Source organism: Xiphophorus couchianus, chromosome 16 (genome assembly GCF_001444195.1).
Source record: "Xiphophorus couchianus chromosome 16, X_couchianus-1.0, whole genome shotgun sequence".
Lineage (NCBI taxonomy): Eukaryota > Metazoa > Chordata > Actinopteri > Cyprinodontiformes > Poeciliidae > Xiphophorus > Xiphophorus couchianus.
Genome location: NC_040243.1, coordinates 16541689 through 16563657, shown reverse-complemented (window position 1 = coordinate 16563657; position 21969 = coordinate 16541689). Strand labels below are relative to the sequence as shown.

Sequence of the window (21969 nt, the reverse complement as noted above, 5' to 3'; positions counted from 1 at the left end):
ATTTTCAAACATCTCTTTTAGTTGCCATGGACTCACATCAATAAACTTTTTCCTATAGAGTAAAACTCCTTTTTTATGATTATAAAAGCTTCAATGCTTTTTGAAGCCTGAAGATAAGCTTGGAGAGGCATTGACTATAGTTAGTTGGAATAAATTATGTTTCACACAGTATGAAAAAACATGATCAGGAACACAAAGAATCGTTTACATTTTTTTATTGATCTTTAAAAAAAAAAAAAAAGATATAAAAACTTCCAGAAAAGAAAAGTACATGATGTGTGGCTGGTCATCAACCCAAACTCACACACGCGCACACACACATACTGTTTTGAGTTTGTATCATATCGTGTGCAAGTCAAAGCCTTTAAATCTGTGCATGATGTAACTGCTGTCATGTGTAAAGTCTAAGGCACAGGAACTCCTTCCTCTTATTTCCACCTAATCCAAAGAAGGAAACAACAAGAAGAAGCTGCAAACAGGTGGCACACGATTCACTAAACAGAACCACATTCTTTTTGGCTTCTAACACAAGACCACATCCACAAAACCATCAACTTACTGCACTAAACATCAGCTTCTACTTGCACACAAAAAACTGTAAGAAATGACTACACACCTTTCAGAAAATTTGCACATATTTTAGGCTTATGACAGCAGCGAACTCTAGAGCAAAACATGACTTTTAAAAAACGATTTTAAGCTGAACGTGTACATGGTACAAAAAGATTTTTAAATGTTACAGTTTTAATAAAAACATCAATGAGGTTTTTTTAATGTTATTTTCTTAAATCAATAATAAAATAACAAAGGGTATTAACATTTGTGTAAAAAAAAAAGCAACAGTCAGTAGAACTGAACAGTTTAGAACCATAAATTAATAGTCTAATGCCACGCACCGTTTTCATGTTCATTATTAACAAGAATCAAGTTGTTTCTGAAGGATACAATGAGCTGGATGTCATTAAAGATAACAAACTTCATGTCTTTCGCTGCTATTTTTATGTGGTAAAAGAATAATCTGCATCTGAGTATAAAACAGGAGGGAACAGGTGGCAGGATGAGGAGACCATGTTGTGTAACAGACGGAGAAATTTTCCAAGATAAAACCGTTCACTGTATGTTCTCCTACGGGCCAGCAGGGGGACCTCTTACTTCAAAAATCCGCAACAATGACAAGGCATTTGCATAGCTCATCTTGACTTCATCCAGCAGATAATGAAGAGCAAAGCTGGAATTTCAGGTCAGGACAGGATGGGACAGGATATGCATTCCAGGCAGCCTGGTAACTCAGTAATGATGGAGGGTGCAGTATGTTGGGCATGGGCTGTGACCAGGACCGTTGTAAAGACCTGGGAATGTAAAACCAAGTCATGGAAGAGAGATGTATTATATCCACATTCAAGGACATTCCAAGGACTTTCTCGAATTACTTAAAGGAGAGGGAGTTATTGAGATGCTGACTCTCGGTAAAACCCAAGTTGAACTTTGAAACATAATCACCAGGGCTAGAAATGTAATGCTTAAGCTAGCCAAAATCTCAAACTGAATAATGTATAAAAAGGTATTCTTAATTTAAGCTATATATTTTTAATAAATATGCAGAATGGGTAATTTTGGAGCTAACGTTGCTAATGAAAAAGTGAGCTAATGGCAGTTTGCTTCTAAATACCAATTAGTGGGAGAGAAAGTGCTGCCTGGGCAACTTCACAACTTAGCACTCCCATCACACTACTGGCTATTTACTTTTCATTTAAAGGGTGTAGGGAGAAGTGGTAGCTTTGGTAAATAACGTTTTAGAATTGCCTTTACTGTATATTTAACACTCTATGAAGTACAATTTGATCATCAGCTAAGTCAGGTTGTCATATATTTTCAGGACCTGTCAAAAAATTACATATTTTCACCACTGTGCAACAACTACTACCCCAAAATAACACTAGCCAGTTTGTTATAACACTGTTCTTTTGATTGATTTGAAATATTAAAAAGCAACTTTGCTCGCATTGGTGGGCTTTATTAGCAGGCAGGAGACATATAACCCAAGGCACAGTCACTTGCTCCACTATGCCTGAATAGTAATAATAACTGACTTTATGAACCAATTTAGGTCACAGTTTACATGATAAAACAACGTCCGCAAAAACGACCGAAGTGACGGCTTACACGACGCCAACTTTTGAAAATAACACAGTCTCATCACAACCGTCCCAAAAGAAGCAGCTTAAAGTAAATTAGAAAAAAACAAAGTTTCATAAACTATAATTTACTTTTTGAGAATGGATCTCCACAGTCGTGTGAAGTTTAGAAAATCTAGAAGAGGAACATGATAAATTCACAGTCATGTATGCTAATGTTTAAGTGCTACAGACCCCGAATTATCGAAGGTGGCAGAGCATCAGAATCCTTCCTGGATTGATCTGCAGCGTAGATCCATCTGAAAACCTTTTCTTTTGACTACAGGTTGAGAAACAGACAATCTCTTGCAAAAACAATTCATATGCATGAACCTTTCCATATGTTGTCACATGAACAAGAAACTTGACAGGATTTTCTTGTGACTTTATCTGGTAGTCCATCACGAAGTTCGAATTGTGAAGTAGAAGGAAAATAATAATTTGATTTTAAGTTTTTACAAATAAAGAAAAAAAAAGTTAGTTATTCATCAGCTCTATTACTCTGCGTGCAACTTTTCTCTTCACATGCCACTTAATTATTAAACAAAGTCAACTTGTGGAGGATGGTGTTCTGGTCAAACAACTATAATTTTAACTCTTTGGTCAATCTGAAAAACTAATACAGCACATCACTCTAAACACACAACCCCCAATTCCTTAGATGTGTAAAACTAGTGGAGACGTACTGCAAAATGGTCAAAACCTTTTTCTTTTCTTTTTTTTTGGTATTTACAGCAATGTTTTGTAAATACCAAAGTGCGGTATTTACAAAACACAAGCGTATGCCAAAAATATATTTGTAAAGCAAACTGAAAACCGTGCATCCTTTTCCATCCACTTTACCATTATGCTCTCCTTTCAATCATGTTAAAAGAAATGCTTCAAAGTTTTTGGGCTGTAATGTGAAAAAGTCCAAGGCATATAAATTCTTTACTGTATGAACAGACACAGCAGTTAGCAAGACCTTACCAACTTCTCCAGCTGGCAGTCCCTTATGAGTATTTTGTCTTCCACCAGCTACAGATGAAAACAGGTGAAGATTTAAGTGCGCTATCAGCCGACTGCATCACCTTTTTCGAACTCAAAATGACAGATGCCCTAAAACTTTTTTAGAAATCAGCACTTTATGGTTCCCCCGCTAGCCAGTGAACAGTCAAAAGTGTCATATTTTCTTTCCTGTCAGCATAGGAAAGGACTTTATTGTCATCAGTTTGACCAGTATTTTATTTTGAGAATATAACAGTTAAAGGACGACCTGCTAAAATGGTCTGACACACCTCAACTGCACATGCTGCAGATGCACAGTTGTGCATCTGCTTGAGGTAAACTGGTGTGTGGGTGTGCGCGCGAAGGAGGACGGGGGGTGCAGAGGGGAGGGTGGGGGGTGATGATGATAATGCTAACATTTGCACTTTGGTCCGCTCCAGTGCACTGATTGCTCCACAGCACCGACGGCCACCGAGGAGCAAAACACCTGCCGCCCTCCGGCTTCCATCGATCACACGCCTCTCAATATGCAACTCTAACAGGGCCCGTCTGAAACTGCACTTTATCCACTCGAGTGTGCTTTGACCAACCTAATATCCACTTGAAAACCCACCTAAGAGCTTTCCCGTGCCTAAAAAACGGCGACCTTCTATTTAGTGTGCTTTAGCCGATGCAAACCCTCATATTAAGGACACATTAGGTGCTGATGGTTCGTTAACCACTGGTGGGGAGCGAGAGTACAATCTTAAAGAGAGGGGATCATATGCACAGTAGCAGATCGCGCCCCTCCCCCTCGCTAAGTGCTGCAGAGATGCGAGGGAATGTGTGTGTATGTGAGGATCTGAGGATAAGAAGAGGTGGGGGGTGGGGGGGATGGGGAGAAGAAAGTGTGTGAGTGGAGGCGATTCCTACAGCTTAATGATGGTTGGAGATGAAACAGTATGGGAAATGGAGAAGACGGTGGTAAAGGTGTAGCGTAAGCTGGTAAAATCTGTTTGGCAGGAAGGAAAAGGTGGGGCTCTAACATGAGCAAATCTAAAGTTTCTTTTCATGTAAACTAAGCAAAGATTAAAGATCTGTCAAAGCTAAATCCCCAGAGGGATTTATATCTCCTCAATTTTCTTACAAAGCTGAAGGGCAGGCAGTGTTGTCAGGATGGTGGCGGCGGCCACCAGCGGCCAGGGCGAGGGGATTGAGGGCCTGTAGTGGTACAGCGGGGCAAGAGGCGGGTTTTCTCCAGGAGTCTCCCGGGGAAAGAAAAACGTGCTTCTCTTCACATGTGCCATGCTTATAAGGTTCGACAAGCAGAGTGCAATGTGCTGCCACTGTACTGCCAAAGCCCCTCATGCAGAGTCCCGCATATACACACATTTGGGTATGCACAAAAATGCATAAAGATCTGGCTTCTTTTTTTTTGGTGCACATACATTTCCATCTCATTTCTCTAAGCCTGGACCAGCCAGAAGTAAGAGCAATCCTCCATGGCTTTGACCCTGAATCTAACACTGAGAGAGAACGAGAAGTCCATAAAAAAGAGGACAGGTTGTCTCTGTAGAAAAATAAAGGAATTTCCAATGGGTGATTAATTGTCTTTGGCACTTCTGAGAAGACAGCACACATAAAGAATCTGACAATAAGTATAAAAGGCCAAACTAGAGCTATAAAGTAAAGCACAAGTTCATCCGCATATAAGCCTAGCCATTCTGGGGTGGACCTGAGCCTGGATGGGGCCGTATTCCACCACCTCTCCGTCCACAGTGATCATGCCCTGTTGTGAGATGGGCTCTAACCGCAGGGCCCTCACCTTTTCGTACACAAGGTGGGGGCAACCGTACGCTAAATGGGAACCCCTCTCCATGGCAAGGAAAAGACGCAGGAGGGCGGGCCGGGATATTCCCGCCGTCACGTAAAACAGATGAATCAGCCCGTCATCCGCCATCGCTCCCGGCACTGTCCACAGATCCTCCGCTAGGTGGGAATGGCAAATAGCCAGCACAAGAACAAAGTCTTCCTCATTGACCACCGTCCAGTTTTCAGGGACCGGCTGGCACAGGCTGGGGAGGAGAGAATCTGTAGGTGACGTAGTCTTATTGTTGCCATGCGTCTCGGGCCTCATATTAGTGATGACGTTGGAGGAGTTGGTGATGGAGTTTTGGTTCAGGTTCGTATCGACGCAGTTTTTCAGAGAGCTCTGCTTTGGTGAAGCTTTGGGAACGAGATGACAAGGAAGGGACGAACAGAGAGATGGCTGCTGAGGTGTGAAAGGAGGACGGGTCGCCTTCGCCCTTTCGTTTGGAGGTTTTGGTATCTCTTTAGCTGGCAGGTATGCTAACCTGCCCTGATATACTCTGAGCGAGGCCAGACGCACCAGGGTGCCCATTAGGAAGCGGATAGCCCCAACATGACGGTACTTCTCGCTCTCGATATCCACATCTGCCACAAAGCCCCAAGCCAAAGAGAGGAAGGAGAAGAGGCGCTGACTGGAGGCCAAATGGACCGACACCAAGTCAAGAGAACCAACCAGACCTTTGCACAGCATGAAGCCACAGCTCAGGAGCAGCTCCTCATTCCAGGCAGGAGGCGATCTGTTGAATCGTCACAGAAAGCAAGATAAGACAGAAAATGCAGAAGCACATTAAATAATGCAGCTTTTTGACTGAATACTTTATTCTTTAACTATACAAAAACTAAACTAAGAGTAGTACCAAACATTTTATTGTAATAAAACCACCATCATGGCTAATACTGCAGTATTTTTATTTTTATTTTACAGAGAAATATATTTTATGCTTCTTAAAGTAAATTAAAGATAAAACTAGGACTGTATCAAACAAGAGGAATTGTAACGCTTTGTCCTCCATTTAAGGAATAAACTCAACTGAAAGCCTATCACAGTTGGTAAATACTCAACATGTGCAGATGAACCAGGTTTGGTGTTTTGGAATACTATTCGGTTTATACGGGACAAGAACATATGAATCGGACGTTTCGCACAGAATAACTGCTCTCCTCCCAGATCACTTCAAAACTGACTCCGTGGATGTTTTAGACTTAGTCATAAAAAGTTCTTCTTCTGTGAAGATGTTATTTTATGACCTTGATTGACATAAGTAATCTTATTCTTTGGTCAGTGCTGTGATATTTGAGCCAGCTACATACCAATAGATCGCAATTGGTATAAATAGCATGTGAGATCTTTGTCAAATGCACAATAATGTGATGCTGAAGATTTGTTTCCCTGTGTTTTCTATGCCAACGAAACAAGAGCCAGATACACAATAGAGGGAGAAGGATATTAGAGCTTCTGAGAAGTAACAACGTTTATGTGGTCCAAATCCACAGGTTGGAAGTGTTGCAGGAGCTGATGAAAATGTTTTTTACATCTACATGCTCATTAACATAAACAAGTCCATAAATCAGCAGTAGGTTCGGAGTCATCCAAAGTCCTAACACCTCGTAAAGCAGATGAGCTCATGACATTTTTGGCTCACCAGTGATGGCTCTTTGAAACTGTGCCAACAACCAGGCGGCAGAAGGGGATGATAACCTGGACATGCGCTGTGTCAACATAATGCACGACTTCCTAAACCCCTCGCATCATTGCTTTAGAGAGTTTATGGAACCAGAAATGAATTCTCGGCGCATAACAAAACAGTCCCAGTAAGTCCTCTCTCCCGAGGAATGATGAGCCCAGTCAGCCTTTGCTCTAATTACACAGGAAGGAGACAAATTGTCTTCTATAAACTAACGAAGGCTCGTCTTTTGCACCGTTAGCCTATGCATTTAAATGACTCATTAAAAGATGGACTCACTGCGAGTAGTGGTGGATGGATGCGGCCAGGGCATTGCCAGAGCCACCTGGTAGCATCCCTAGAGGAGTCTGGATGGCCTGTTGCCAGTCTTCCCGCTCCATCATACCATTTATCACCTGAATGAACAAGAGAGATGACCAAAATTTAGCTTTGGCTCAAAAATAAGAAGTCGTATATCTGAAAGAGACAGAAACATGCTGTTTTGTATGTAGTGTGGCACTACCAGGGTGACCAGATGGTGCTGTGGCTGAGGACAAAAATACTTTCTGGACGACTGCAGTTTTTGTTTTGTTTTTTTCCCCATGCAAGAGCCCCAGCACCTGATCTCCTTTATCATGTTTGAGACCAAATTAAAATTTTATATTTCTGTTCCAAGAAGTGCCATAAATAGAAGCTAGAGTTTTGGAGGTCGATCCAGCACCCACTCATTAACAACTCTCATCGTTAAAGAGCAGAAGTGGGCCGCGTACCTCAAACAGCAGCCCGTCACCAGACATGATGACCAGCGCGTCCCACTGCGTCAGGTCGGCGTTCCTCACCAGCTCCCGCGCGTGGTTCTGGTGCTCTAACAAACAGAAGAAATGCAAGCGTCAACTGCGAGATAAGGCAGAAAATGTGGGACAAAGTGACAAAAATGATGATAAAAAGCAGCAAGGGCAGAGAGAGAGAGAGAAAAAAAAAAAACAGACACGTTCCCTTCATCACCGAAGGCTCTGGAGTGGGATCACGGAGATTAGGCAGAGAAGGGATTCAATTTCCTCTTATCGGACCAGACATATCACATTAACTCATCCAGTGGCTACTCAGCAGCTCTGAGGCAGCTTAGACAGCCTGCAAACATCTGTGACCGAGAGCGCGGGGAGCATGTGGTCGCGTGTTGGTAAAATGTGCTTTTGGAGAAGTGAGCTATTTGTTCAGCCTAGTTTTATTGGCAGCGTCCTTGAGTTGGTCTCTGCACTGGGGGTCTCTGTGGGCTCATCCCTGCCAGCATTAAAGTCTACAGTCCTGCCAGCCGAGACTCCCCAGTGTAGTCGCGTGTAGAAAATGGAAACAGCTTTAGAGAAGGAGACAGGGGGTAGGTGGGGGAGGAGGGGAAGGACGGCAGACACGCAGCTAAGAGGCACCGATGTGCTGCCACTATGATGGAAAATATACCTCCTGAAGTATTGATCAACTCTCTGCTTTTACTTTGCTCAAACTTTCCATGCCCTCGCTCCCTCCCCTCTTACCCCGTCACCTCACCCACCTCACCCCTCTGTGCCGTTTGTTTGCTGTCTGCCGGATGGACTAGAGGTGGTTTTGCAGTGCTGTGTTGACAGGACCGGAGTAACTGCACTGCACAGCTGACTCAGCATTTATAGCCAGCCAGACTGATGCTTTACTTTCCAGATACTTACTTATTGAAAAGGTCATCGGAAGACAACATATACAATCACTGCAAAATACAACTACGACTTCTTTTAATTCCAGTTAGGTTTTTCATATGGTTTTTGTCATAATTATGAATATCGTCGGGTCAAAATCAGACCTCAACTTCGATGTATTTGTAGAGCACTTTCCATGCAGTTGAATGAGAAGCAAAGGTAAAATAAATTTCATTTTCATAGGTTTCTCATAGGTTTATTGCTGCAAAAACCAATATTTTTGGGAACTGCCTGATACTTTAGTCCAGGGTTCTTTCACATAATGAATGGCTCATATACAGAAAGACGCAGAGGTCATCCAGCAAACCTTCGCCAGCAACCAAGATAATTAAAATAGTCATCTATTTCAGTAATTTAATCAAAAAAGTGAAACATATAGAGTTTCATTACTGACAGAGGTACTGTACATATCGTGCTTTCTACTGTTCATTTTGATAACTGGCATAATGAAGACTCAAAATTTTTAAAAATCTTCTGAGAAAATATGATTATCAACTAAGAACAAAAACAAAAATATTGTTTGCTAACTGAAAAGTATATCTATGTACATTACAGTATCGCAGGGCTCCTTTTGCATGAATTAAATCTGAAGGCAAAGGCAAAGGCTGTTTACTGTTGCGCTGTTAATATTACAATCTTTAAGCTGTCTGTCTAATCTCTCATGAGATGCAAAACTCTCTGTGTGAAAACAAAGATAAAACCACCTAAAATCTGGGTCAAATTCCCGTCCTTTCTTTTTAAAAGCCGCAGTTTGCTTGATTATGTTAATGCCTTCTGCCTTTTTCCGAGGTTATCCCAGGTAAAGACTAAAACTGGTTCACTCAGTGCTTCATACAGTATGTAAAATGTACAGGCAGACACAACAGGAGTTTCCTTGACGATGGAGCTTGTCCATCCTCAGGCAAAAGCAGTTTGATACACTCATCATAAAGGCGTACGCCGAGTAAAGTGGACTACTGTTGGTTGTACCGGCACATGACGGTTCACCCCACTCTGAGGCCTCAGTGCCCCGTATAATATTCCCCTTCCTTTACGTCCATCTCTGTTCCTCTTCGTTGGCCTCAGTAATTAGGCTCTGTGTTTTCATCTCCATCCAGTTGCTGACCCTCCTTCAGGTTCCCAGGAGCCCGTTAAGTATGTGCGAGCATGCCAGCGTACTTTCTCAAAGAGACAAAACCACACAAGCAGAGTTTCTGCTCCGGCGCTCTGCTGCATTCGCTGTCATAATCCATCTCACTGTGAGCTGCAGCAGAGATTCAGCTGCATAATGCCGAGCTGATCCAAAAGGAGACAGCATATTCAGACCTGTCAAACTGCTGGTCGGCCTTAACCAAGGGGGTAAGTATGTGGGGCCCAGAGGAAGAAACACAATTCTTCTCAAAGTTACGTTTTTTTTCCCCCGCATTTTCTCACATTGCAACCACAATGGAATGGATCAACACAATATCTTTGAAGTGGAAACAGAATGGCACATTAAAGCAGATATCGGGTTGATTAATGGATTTAAATCAATCCATTATGGTTAACCAGAAACAAGCACACGTTTACTTAAGGGAAAATAAAAACATTTTAGGAGAAAGTCTGCGTTCAAAGCAATGAAGATATCTGAATATGCAGGCTATACATCTAGTTGTCCTGATATGTTTTTTTATTAATATATGTTTTCTTTATCAGCTCAAGAAAAATACAAATAAGGTCAGTAAAATACATATATGGAAACAAATAATGTCTAAAGATCAATGGATCGAGGTCTAAACTCGACTTTGAGATCTGAAAACGATCTAAAACATGTTCATTTCCCTTCATGATGTTAAAGGTCTGTATAGATTTGGAGGTTGTTTCATGTTTGTGCTATTATTTTTGTAAGCCGCTTGTATAATACAATTTTGCTCACTGATTTTTAATTTTGACATTAAATACATACACACACAAAGCTCTGATTATCGAAAAACCCTGGCTGTTATATACAACTCATTAAGTTCTTTTGTTTTAAAAGTATGGTTCCACTTTCGTCCATTGTGATTTCGAATAAAAGGCCTCTCCAAACCGAGCTCCCGGTCTGAATTTCAGCCCCAACCTGACCCTGTTGAGAACTATGTACTGTTTTTCTGCTACTTCATATTTCTGTGTTGGTCTATCACATAAAATCTCAATAGAAGCCAATGAATATTGTGGATGTAACACAACACAACGCAAGAAAAACTGAAGAGCTCTCTGAACACTTTGACGTGACATTGGGTAAATGATGAAATGTGAGCCTTTTGGTTCCAAACGTGGCATTAAAACCTGTACAGAGTAACAGCTTCCTTGTGGCGAAAATAGCCTAGAATAACAGTAACAGCCACAATACTGGTAAAGGTCACTGAGAAGCTTTAGCAAATCATGCTGAATGTGCAGCAGATGGCACGAGTAGAATGAGAATGTAATGCTCATGTTGTCTGTGAGCACATGCCTTGTTGAATTTGCGATCACAAAAACAATGCATAATTCCTGCAGAGATTAAAACTTGCTTCGAAGCATCGTGGGTTCGGCTCATGTTAGTGCGTGAGCAACTCGCAGCATGACCCAGTTCTCAGACTGATCACGCTACGAGGTAGCGGGACGTTTAATCCTCTGTTTTATACGAAGACGATAAACGGGACGCATGCGGGGAACATATTTATGACTGACCTGTGATGACGAGCGTGTAGGGAACGGAGGCCTCAGTGAGCATGGCCTGTATGTGGCCAGTGAACAGCTGGAGAGCCTGTCCCCGTCCGCTGTGGGGGTTCACCAGGATCATGGTTCTGCAAGGTCTCCTCAGCTCCGTGTACATCACACCTAACAGGCAGAAACGGGGTGATGTGAGTCAGAATAAAGAGGATGAGAAGAATATCTTAAAGAATAAAGAAGAAGAGCCATCTCCTCTGAAAATATACATAGAAATGCAGCGTGAGGGGAAAGAATTGTAAGAACTCCTCATCTGTCGGCTGGGCGAGCATCGAGACTGACAGTGCTCAATTTTAATGTGACGCTGCAAAGAGAGAAGGCTTACACATGCATTTTATTTAGGATCTTACCAATTATTTATGATCAATGCCGGGAACTTTTTATTCCCTGACTATAGCAAATGGCTGCTTGCAGCTGCATGTTTCGAATTAACACAAATCAATGGGAGGAAAAACAAAATCTATCCTGTTCAGTCTGTGTGGTGACCTATTAAACAACCACACTCAGTTTTAATTGTTTAAACTTTACTGTACCAGAGAATATATTGTTATGGAGACATCTGGACATTTGGTTGATTGACGATTTTGCAGTAGCTGTTTTACGAGTTATGCAGACAAACAGACAACCAGAGGAGTAAGTTGTATTCTCTTTCCTATTTTAAACATTGGATTGGCTAAAATCAATGTTTTAATATTATTATGAAGGTCCACTAAATGTGGATCATTGCACACTTGAGGTAGTTCAGATAAAAACAGACTTAGCCTTGTTGTCTGAGCCTTTCAGCTAAAAACTAATGGATCACTTGGACCCTCTTCAATTGTGGACAGTGCTGCAGAGTGATGATGAATTATACTACAAGGGTAATTCCTTGTTACAACAGTTGGGGATCAATTATGTACACCGCATGTACACACTGACAGCATCAGTGCCAATGGTAGTAAATCAGCTGCAACTTAATGAATCTCAGCACCGCTGAGGTTCAAACCAAGCATCAGATTTTGACAGAAATGGGGTTAAAAGGAATCTTAAAGTGATAGGTTTATGGTAAGCTGCTGATATGCTGTGCACAGCCATCTTCTTGTCAGAGGAGAATGAAAAAAGATTGGTTTCAATGGCCTCCCAGTAGAGCACATTTGTTGAATGAGAAATTTGCATCATGGATGAATAGGCGAAGCATCTGTGTGACGCTGTCATGCCAATGTGGATCAAAATCTCAGAGGAATGTGTCAAAGACCATGTTGCAACTATGCTCCAAAGATGAAGGCAGTTCTGAAGGCTATGGGGGAGTCCAATCAGTACTTGCAAGGGGTCTCTAACAAAGTGACTGGTGAGTGTACTCTGTAGTCAGCGACAGGCATAAACGCTGAGTGACATCTCTGGGTTTCAGTGTTTATTGGAATGAAAAATATTCCATTCCAGTGTTTTAGTCTGCCCTTGTTTTGTCTTAAAAAACATACTGACTCCAGACTCAGTTATTTTTCAGACAGGTGAAATTGATTGCTCATCTTTAACAAACTGTATATATGACATCAAAGCAGCAAGAAGACGGCAGAGTTCTGTTCTTAAATGAAGGAACTTATGCAGCTGTGGTTTTTTGCTAAGCCCTGAAGGAAAAGCCAACTTCCTTCCATTGCCTATGTATAATGCAATCCACCTTTTTGGTTTGTACAAATCCAGCCTTTTCTAAAGCTATGTTAGATGCCTCAAAGAGATTCCTCAAAAAAGTACAGGTGGAGCCAAGCTTTCCTTCCAGGGGTTAAAGTTTCCAGAAAATGCCTTTTATCCGGATAGAAAAATCTCATTTGAGGACAGAAGGCAAAAACATCAGTATTTATTTCTATCATAAAATTTTGATTGGAGATGACGCTGACTTTGGTTTGAATCTGATCCATTTCTGAAGGTACATAATGTGATAATATAAAAGTTGTAGATCTGAGAGGAATGCTTTAAGTAATTATTTTTGACATTCCAGCTTAATCTGGGTGAAATGTTTCTAACCGGACAGTCCACATCATTGTTCAACAAGGAATCTGGTACCTTTTTACCAGCTGCCAAATTCAATTGGAACCGGAATGACTGAACACAAACTATGATCGGAAATGCCTCCAAACAAGACAAGAGTAACCCCAATAGGAAGTGGTGAGAGTCCCCAAACCACACAGGCATGTACCAATCTACCTCTATTCATTCACACAGGGATGCCACTATTGTTTTCTAGTCGCATCCCTGCACAATGTGGCTTTCAATCGTAAAAAGATCCATGCACTTCCAGAATCGAGTGGAGAGCAGCTTTTGAAGGTCAACCAGCTTTTAGATTGAGGTCTTGCACTCAAGTGAACTGAACTGAAAAGCATCCAATTAAAAAAATCCGCACACTGTCATGAAAAGGTCAAAGTCAGATGAAATCCTTAGTGGATTGGTACGGATAACAAATAAGAGATCAGCCACAGAAACGTTATTTTAACATAATCTGCACCTATCAAAGGTTCTGCACTTGATAAATCAATTTTAATAGGAACAACAATCGTTTGAAACACTGATCTCAACTTTTTGGTATTGACCAAAATGTACTGCCATAAAAAAGTATTGCTTTGAAATTTGTTGTGCAAAAAAACCCCCCAAAAAACCAACTGAATAGGATTTTTCCTCAAGCCTCCAAATACAATACATCTGGGTATTACAACAAAGCATTCTTATATGTATTCTGATCAATTAGATCTAAATGTAAGCAGCCATGAGTTATGAGAGTTATGAAAGGTGAATAGTTCTCTTGGGACTTTATCAGAGACATGGAAAAGAAGAAACTGTCCTTAAAAGTTTTACTAACTTTGAAGAAAGAAAATACTGAATAGAATATGTTAAAAGGCTGCAATGTCTGTCCAAAGATATCCTCACCAAATGGTATCTTAGGTTCAAAGGGAAGTACTGAAAAAGAACATTTTCTGCAGTTCTACACAGTTAGAGGATCATTAGTAACTCCAACATTTGTACCTGAACAGTACGAAACGAACCTATGTGCGTCTGGGAAATAAATTCTGTGCCTTCCTCAGGATTGGGAATCAGACTTTTTTAAGGCTACTAACAGTTAATAGCCTTAAAAGTATGGTTTAGTATTTTTACTTTTTCCATTTTTTTAAAAGAATGTTCTATTACTTTAATTACATCACATTGTTTCTACTTAAACAGAACAACAATCTAAACCTCTCATTACAAGTCACATAAAGAATTTGTCTTTATATGAATTTTCCACAAATTCATAGGAAATGATAGGGTCATGACTGAAGGTAACTCTGAAGCTATGATGTTTTTCACCATATCCACTGTTCAAACTTATTCTTAACAAAGTCATTTAAAGTCAGGCATAGTAAGCTCTCTTTATCAACTTAAGTAATATTCCACCCCTATTTAGATCCAAGAAAAGGTCATTCACCTTTCACTTTTCAACCACATTTGTTCTTTAGACTAAAACCAAAGCTGGCTTTTTTGTGTTTTCAATAAACTCTTGTTCTAGAGGTTTGTTCACTTTCACCATTATAAGCATTTCAAGCCAAACGTTGACTTGGAGAATTTTATAAGTCTGTCATCTCTGAGAGATTAAGGTCAGCCACTGTGCAGATTTCATAAACCACCAAGCAGATTATTATTTTATAACTCCCTGGTTTCTACAGGGCTAGATCAAGAACATATTTGAAGACATGACACATCACAGTGACCATAACCTTAACCCCAATGTCTCAGAAGTGCATCCAGAAGATAATAACCTAATAAAGATAATAAGAACAACATGTATTCATATATATATATATATATATATATATATATATATATATATATATATATATATATATATATATATATATATATATATATAAGCTCTGTGGTATCAATAGATTTCAGATAATCAGCAAATGTTTCATGTCATAGGTGTAAAAACAAAAGGATGTGAAATCCATTCAAAAAACTTCATAATAAAGCAGTGAAATGACAAAGATGAAGTTCTTTGGAGGGGGAGGTGGCGAGGGCATCTTGTATCTTTATATTGCCTTCAGTTCTTATGAAAATGTATATATAGAAAAACTTAAAAGAAATTTGACTTTGCATCATAGTCATATCTGACGCCTTGAAATTGGCCTCTGTCTCTTTAAGAATCCCCCACCCTTTCTGACACGTCCCCTTCAGCACATCACCACAACAATGCTTTTGCTGTTTCTCTTTAACGAGAGCCGGACTCAGAGGTAGTTTGTTTCATTATAGCAGCCACACTGTTCCACCAGGTGTTTACTAATTGCTGCTGCCGCTAGTCTGGAGGAGATGCGTGTTCAAGGCTAGGGGAAGGGTGCTCGATTAGGGGCTCGACGGGAACCTGAAGCTCCAAGGCAGAGCTTTAGGTAAATAGACAGCGCATTGTGGGAGCAAGCGCTAAAGAGAATTTGTAGACCTTCAATTATTTAAGTCACCTTAAATTCTTCAATGGTGGTAAAACTGCCTTAGTGGCTGGTTTGTAAATTTATAAGAAGTTCTTAAAGGTCGCCTTGAGCCCAAATTTAGCAAAACAACACCCCTGGGGCTCCATATGGGGCACTAAATAAAATCTGTCTCAGAGTCAAGAGCAAGTTACAAAATAGTCGGAGAACAGCCGTTAATGGGCCTGGTCTGTGGATACAATTGACTGTGGGGTTACTCAATCTGACTAATTCATAGAAGAAAGAAATATGAGACCCACAGATGTAGGTCATCAGGTGAGGCTTCCTCAATAAACCAGCTAAATAGATTTTCAGATCTTGGCAAAACTCTATATTGCATTCTTTGTATTAGCCATACAGTTCAGTTTTTGTCTCATCTGACTAGAGCAGACCACAGTTGTGCCCCGTACTCTGCTACCGGGACTCTGCTAATTGGATTACTTTTGAAAGGTTACACTGGATTTTATTTAGAGGTATTTCAGTAAAGTGGACTGAATACATGCATGATGTTGCGTTAGTCTGACTTTAAAATGCCAAAATATGAAAAAAGTAAAAAGGGTATGGAGACCTTTGAAGACCTACGTTTCATATTTAATGTTATTATCATCATCCTACCTTGTTTGAAATACTGCTAACAATGTCAAACTCTCAGTAAGTAAAGTTCTTTTCATAGATTTCTCTCTGTCAGAGTCAGTACGTGCTGTGTATGTGAAATCTGTCTCAGGGAAGAAGTCATAAACCTGCAAGCACATCCTGTCCATCAAGCTGGCACATAAAGTTTCTGCAGTGATGTGTGCATTTCACAGTTGCAAGAAAGTAAAGACACACACACATATTGAGGTGACAGGCAGACTGGATGTGACAATGCGTCAGAGCAAACAAGTGGCTTTCTGACAACTTTTATTGTTGCCGCAACCGCTACAACCATTCCACATGAAGCCCTGTTAGACCTTCAGCAACACATGTTGCCGGCACAAGTGGGATTTATTAAAACACGGGAAGCATTCAAGACAACTGCTGGAACAGAAGCAGATATTCTGTGAAAGTGTTCCTGCTCGGGAGCGACGGCTATATTCAGACTGCAAACAAGCCTCTGTCTGAGTGTTTGCTGAAAAGGAGGGGAGGAGGCCCGCGGAGAATAAACACCGCTGCCCGCAGAGACAGCACCAGGAGAGGGGGGCTGGGCGGTGGCGGCGCGAGCGGGAGTTGACAGGCCATCACATCCATGTGTCACGGAGCAACAAGACGAACGCTCCGCTGGGACTGAGATGCTGGCTGGGGTGAAAGGTCGCCTGGTGACGCATTTTAGCTCCTTGCCGAATGAGCCACAGCATCTTCAGCAGAGTGCCCCCCCGCTTCCCTCCAGGAGGCTCACTCAGTGACAGGCACACCTGACCCTGAGGCAGCTGGAAAAACACTCATTTTAAAGGTGGGGGCGTACAGCTCTTTTATTTTCTCTCTGTGATGTGGGCTCTGCCACCAGCAAAATTATTTGTGCATCAGATTCTTTTCAGCTTTAAGACGTTTAGACTTTGAAACGTTCCAGAGAATTTTCATGTGGAAGTAACAGTATGCCAAGCTCATAGGGAAACACCCCAAAAGGCTATTTCAGCTGTCACTGCAGCAAATGGTCGTTCAGAAAGTTATCGATTGGCTCAGGTGACTGAATACAAATTTATGCCACACTTTTCAGACTTTTACTTGTGAAAAACGCATGTATTTTTACGTCGCTCCACAATCATGCACTACTCTGAGTTGGTGTATCGCAAAAAAAATCCCTATAAGGCATTTTTGGTTTCGACGTGACATACAGTGAAAGAAATTCCAGGGTGTGAATACTTTTGCGAGGCAAGGCACGGACATCATTGCCTGCAACTCTTTTAATTCAACTGCCAAGCGGCTTCTGAATGGATTTCATATCGCAGGCTAAATTAGGAGAGTTACATCTCATAATTCCATCATATTTGTAATGACGTGTTGAGTCACCCTTGATAGCTCGTCTCCCTAAATACCAAGCCTGCGCAGTAATTTCACTTTTAATCCAACCTTTCCATCTGCAGTCCCCAGATGAGATGACATGCAATTAACTTGAGGGAAGTCCTCCGTGAGGGATTAGTGAGTCTCGCTGACTTTCATGCACCCTCTGTGACAAGTAAAAAGGACAATTCTGGTTCATTCATTAGGAAAATAGAACTCATTTAAAGCGAATAAAACATTCCGTTAAACAGCGGATCTGAAGAGCTAAAACAAGCTTATGAATTAATCATATGATCCCATCATCACTGAGAGACTGTGCTCAGAAGGAGACTGGAATAAGAGGCAGTGCAGCACAGGGACAAGGCCTCCCAAGATGGAGCTCTTTGATGAGTCCAGAGGGAGGACAGTGACAGGGAGGGAGGCAGGTAACCTCACAGGTTACCATCTGCCTGCCTGGCACACAGGTCTGAATCTCAAATTCCTGCGGGCCACGGACTGTAGGGAGGGAGGCTGGCTGGCTGGATGTTCCTCCTCACACAGCTCCCAGCGTCTCTCTGTCTGTCTCTCTCCGTGTTTGCAGTGTACACCTGGAGGCTGCTGCCAGGATCACAACCTCATTCCTCATCCCACTGCTCATTCTTGCCCCCATCTTTGGCAAGTCAACATTCCCAATTGGTCACTGCCAAGTCAAATATCCGCCTCTTCTCTGACCTGAACACCTGAGTTCATCCCTGCTTTATAGTGTAAACAAATATAAAAGTGTATTTCCTGACCTGGGGTGGAGTATTAGCAATCTGCCCCCCCTATGATAAACAGCATTGGAGACAGCTTTGTAAACAGAATTAATGCACCTTTTATATGCTTGTTTTCTTTTGTGTGACATTACAACTACAAATTCAATGTATTTCATTCTCACTCAATGTGCAAACACACAACATAGAAGTGGATTATTCAACATGTGTCCATATGAAATAGCTGAGGCTCACTCAGTTTGGATAGAGTGTCTTCTGTTAACATCGGTTTTCAAGCCTTACCACAAGTTCTCAGTTGGATTAAGATTTGGACTTTTATTGGGATATTGGGTTAGATCAAAACATATTGATCTAACCCAAATTGTCTAGTCCAGCCCTGTCAACAGAAGCTCCATTTTTTGATGATAGACTGAAAAATGCATTACAAAGTATTTCCATAGCTTTCCTACTGACCTGTCTGCTGTGCTCCTTGGTCTTCTTAGTGTTTTTGTCCATAATAAAAGGGGATGCACACATTATTTGTCAAAATTTATCAAAACAACTCATCCTTTTCTTCACTACTTTGTGTAGGTCTATCAAATAAAATCCTATGCCGATTATGAAAAGCTCAAGCAGTGTTACTTTTCCAAGGCACTGTACATAGATGCGTCGTTTATCTTCATTTCTTATTCATGTTAATTACGCTATCGTCAATGTTTACCAAAGCGGAGTAAAGAGAAACCAACCAGACTGCGGACTGAGCCGCATTTTACTCCGAACAAGACAGGATGATACCCAATTAGAAGAGGCTGCTGTGGAGGTAAATGACAAACAGCCGTTGTTTTGATGTCACTTTTTTTTTTCCACCCAACCTGAGTTAAGCCTCACTGGGAATTTACTCAGCTGAAATAATGAAGCTTGTTAACACTCTGCTGCGGACAGAGGATCAGCTGAAGATCTAACTGCTTAAGGTGATCTTTGACAGCAGACTCCAGATGCTGATCCAGATCTAGATTCAGATTTAGCCCCTTCTCTCCTCAGGCTTGGGAACTGGCAAGAAATGTTCAGTTAACAGTAGTTAACAGACGTTATTGGATGAGCTCATTTTCACCCTCCCGTGCAGGCAGAGCCGGTTAGAGAGCGGATGGAATGTGTACCTCTGCCTCTTTGTCAAACCTGTTTCTAGCGATAAGATTTGCAGTACCTTGCTAGCGTTCGGTATTCATACCCCATGTGGTTCCTAACATGTTGCCACAAAACTTAATGGATTTTTAAGGGAATTCAAGTGAAACCCAAGCATGAAGTGGGGATAAATTGTGAATGGAAAGTGAATAATACAGGGATTAAAATAGAAAAAAAAAACTAAATAAATAAGACACGTGTTGAAGGAATGTTTTCCTTAAGAAATACTGCTTGCCAGGAGCCACATCAAAATGGAAGATGAGATTCTGGTCAGATGAGAAGAAAAACTGGCTAACAGGCCATATAGCATGTGATAAAAAAAAAAAAAAAAAAAAAAAAGCTAACACATGACCACAAAGAAAGTAACTCCGTGGTGAAACATGGTAGCAGAAGAATGTTTTTGATCAGAGTTGAAAGAAAGACGGTTGAAGATCAATAGGGGCCAGTCCTGGAAGAAATCTACAGCGGCGACAGAAAATGAGATGGGGCTGGAGGTTCACCTTCCAGCAGGACGAGGTCCTCTACCATGCAGGCAGAGCTTCAGCGGCTTACATCAGAGCAAATCATCTCTTAAGAGTGGCGTCCATCAAATCCGACTGAGCTTGAGCAACTTTACAGAGAAAATTGAACAAAATTGTACAACTATAGATGTGCTAATCTGGTGAAGACTAAAGGGCTGAATGCAAATGGACACTTCTCAGATTCTGTTTGCAACTAAATAAATAAACTGTCCATCATAAACATTAATCTAATCAAATTCTAAAATAATACTGATTTTAGCTGAATAACAAATGTATCCAGTAAGGAGGAAGATTTTGAGTCAGATTGAAAATTACACAAATGTGAGAAACTTTTTTTTTATGTTCAAGTCTCCGAGTCTGGCTTCATGGGCATAACATAATGTATCCTATTCATAAATATATTATCTAAAGTTAGATTTTAAGTTTACAGGATCCAGAGTGTTGTGTTTCCTCACCGTCTCTCCGAGGAGCCTGCAGCACTGAGGCATCTCTGATGGCATGAGCCCATCTTTCAGCCTCCCGGAGGTTGACGAGCGGGTCCTGCGCCAGAGCGACCCGAAAGCACTGCTCCACCCTCTGCCGGGCCACTCCGGTGCTCATCCAGCGCCTCTTGAACGGGTAGAAATAAGCCGCGAAGTAAGCGCCGATGTCCGCGCTGTCCGGCCCTTTATACGCCCGACAGCCGATGCAGTCGCTCAAGTTAAACACCACCTTCGTCCGGTCGGGAGACGAGGAGATCCTCTGGATGGTCAGGGCGCTCTCCGTCAGGCTCACCGAGTAGCGCACCCCGTCGTTGAGAGTGTCGGTGAACTCTCCGTACAGCACGCCCGAGAACCCGTTGCACTGCCGGGATGGGTCCGGCGCTGAGGCGTCTTTCTCCATCCCGGATGGAGAGTGAGACGCGTCCCGGAGGCCGGTGCCGAGTACACTCTGAACCTGCCAGCCTGCCGTGGGACCGTTTAAACAGGAATGGGTGCAGCTTGCCTGGTTCACCGCCTCCCCCTACCGTCCGTGAGGGGAATTACAGCAATGGAGCAGGAGGAGAGCCGTGCAGACGGTCCCACCTCTTCCTCAGGAATACTTCAGAATTACACCTGCTCTGCTTTACTTGCTGCCATTAGTTTGACGAAACAATAAGGTTTTAAATGGTTGCTTTTTTACAAACCTATTTTTTCCCCGAAAACATCTTTAAATAGTGGATTTAGGCAGTGATGGCAGTTACTTTGAAAAAGTAACTTACCGTATTTTCCGGACTATAGAGCACAGCACACTATAAGCCGCACCCACAAAGTTTTTTTTTGTTTTTAATGGAAACCTAAATATATAAGCCGCTGGTATCTCCACCGCTCTCGGTTTTCCACAAGGAAAATAAATCTGCTGTTAAAGACGCAGCCCTCCGTCTCCAACGCCAATTCGTTCATGCCGAGTTTACGTGCAGCGGTTATCGATCTGCCAGATCGATATCCTTCACCTTAAAAGCTGCATCATATGAATTTCTTTGTGTGGTTTCCATGATAGGGTATGAGTTTGAAAACAGTTCTCAGTCGTGCCTGCTTCTAGCATGTGCTTGTTCTAAATGAAAATCAGCACTTTCTTCTTTGATTTCCAAGTTTGACTTCCAATGATTCACTTCCTGCTAAAGAGCCCCCTGGTGGTTGAAGAAAAATCCACAGAAAAGCCGCACCGGGCTATAAACCGCATGGTTCAAACCGTGGGGGGAAAAGTAGCGAGTTATAGTCCGAAAAATACACTAATTAGATTACTGAATATTTGAACTGGAAGGTAATTAAGTTACATTAAAAGTAACTCATTAAATTTGCAAGTGACTTTAGAGAAAAACAAGCCCAGAACTGCTTATAATAGTCGGACTTGGCGACCGAAACTCAAAATAGTTCATGTTTTTCCAGCTACACAATGCGCATCTCTCTCCTCCCTCCATTGTTTACGTTTCTGTCACCGCGATCAGCTGCTCCATGATGCTAATACTCA

The 21969-nt window shown here is 41.7% G+C and overlaps 1 protein-coding gene across 1 annotated transcript; it reads right to left on the bottom strand.

Moving 5' to 3' along the window:
• Positions 1–889: 889 nt before the first annotated feature.
• On the bottom strand, positions 890–20862 carry sphk1 (sphingosine kinase 1). The gene is made up of 5 exons (XM_028043064.1): positions 20436–20862; positions 11068–11217; positions 7444–7538; positions 6974–7089; positions 890–5746 (listed from the first exon to the last, which is right to left on the bottom strand). The coding sequence occupies exons 1-5, from the start codon at positions 20860–20862 to the stop codon at positions 4840–4842; spliced, it is 1695 nt and encodes a 564-aa protein (XP_027898865.1). The 3' UTR covers positions 890–4839.
• Positions 20863–21969: the final 1107 nt, after the last annotated feature.

Coding starts and splice junctions, on each gene's coding strand:
- sphk1 (XM_028043064.1), bottom strand. CDS start 20,862: ATGGAGAAAGACGCCTCAGCGCCGGACCCATCCCGGCAGTGCAACGGG. Junction 7,090..7,443: donor GTGACGGGCTGCTGTTTGAG/GTACGCGGCCCA, acceptor TTGTTCATTCAG/GTGATAAATGGTATGATGGA. Junction 5,747..6,973: donor TCCATCCACCACTACTCGCA/GTGAGTCCATCT, acceptor ACGATTCAACAG/ATCGCCTCCTGCCTGGAATG.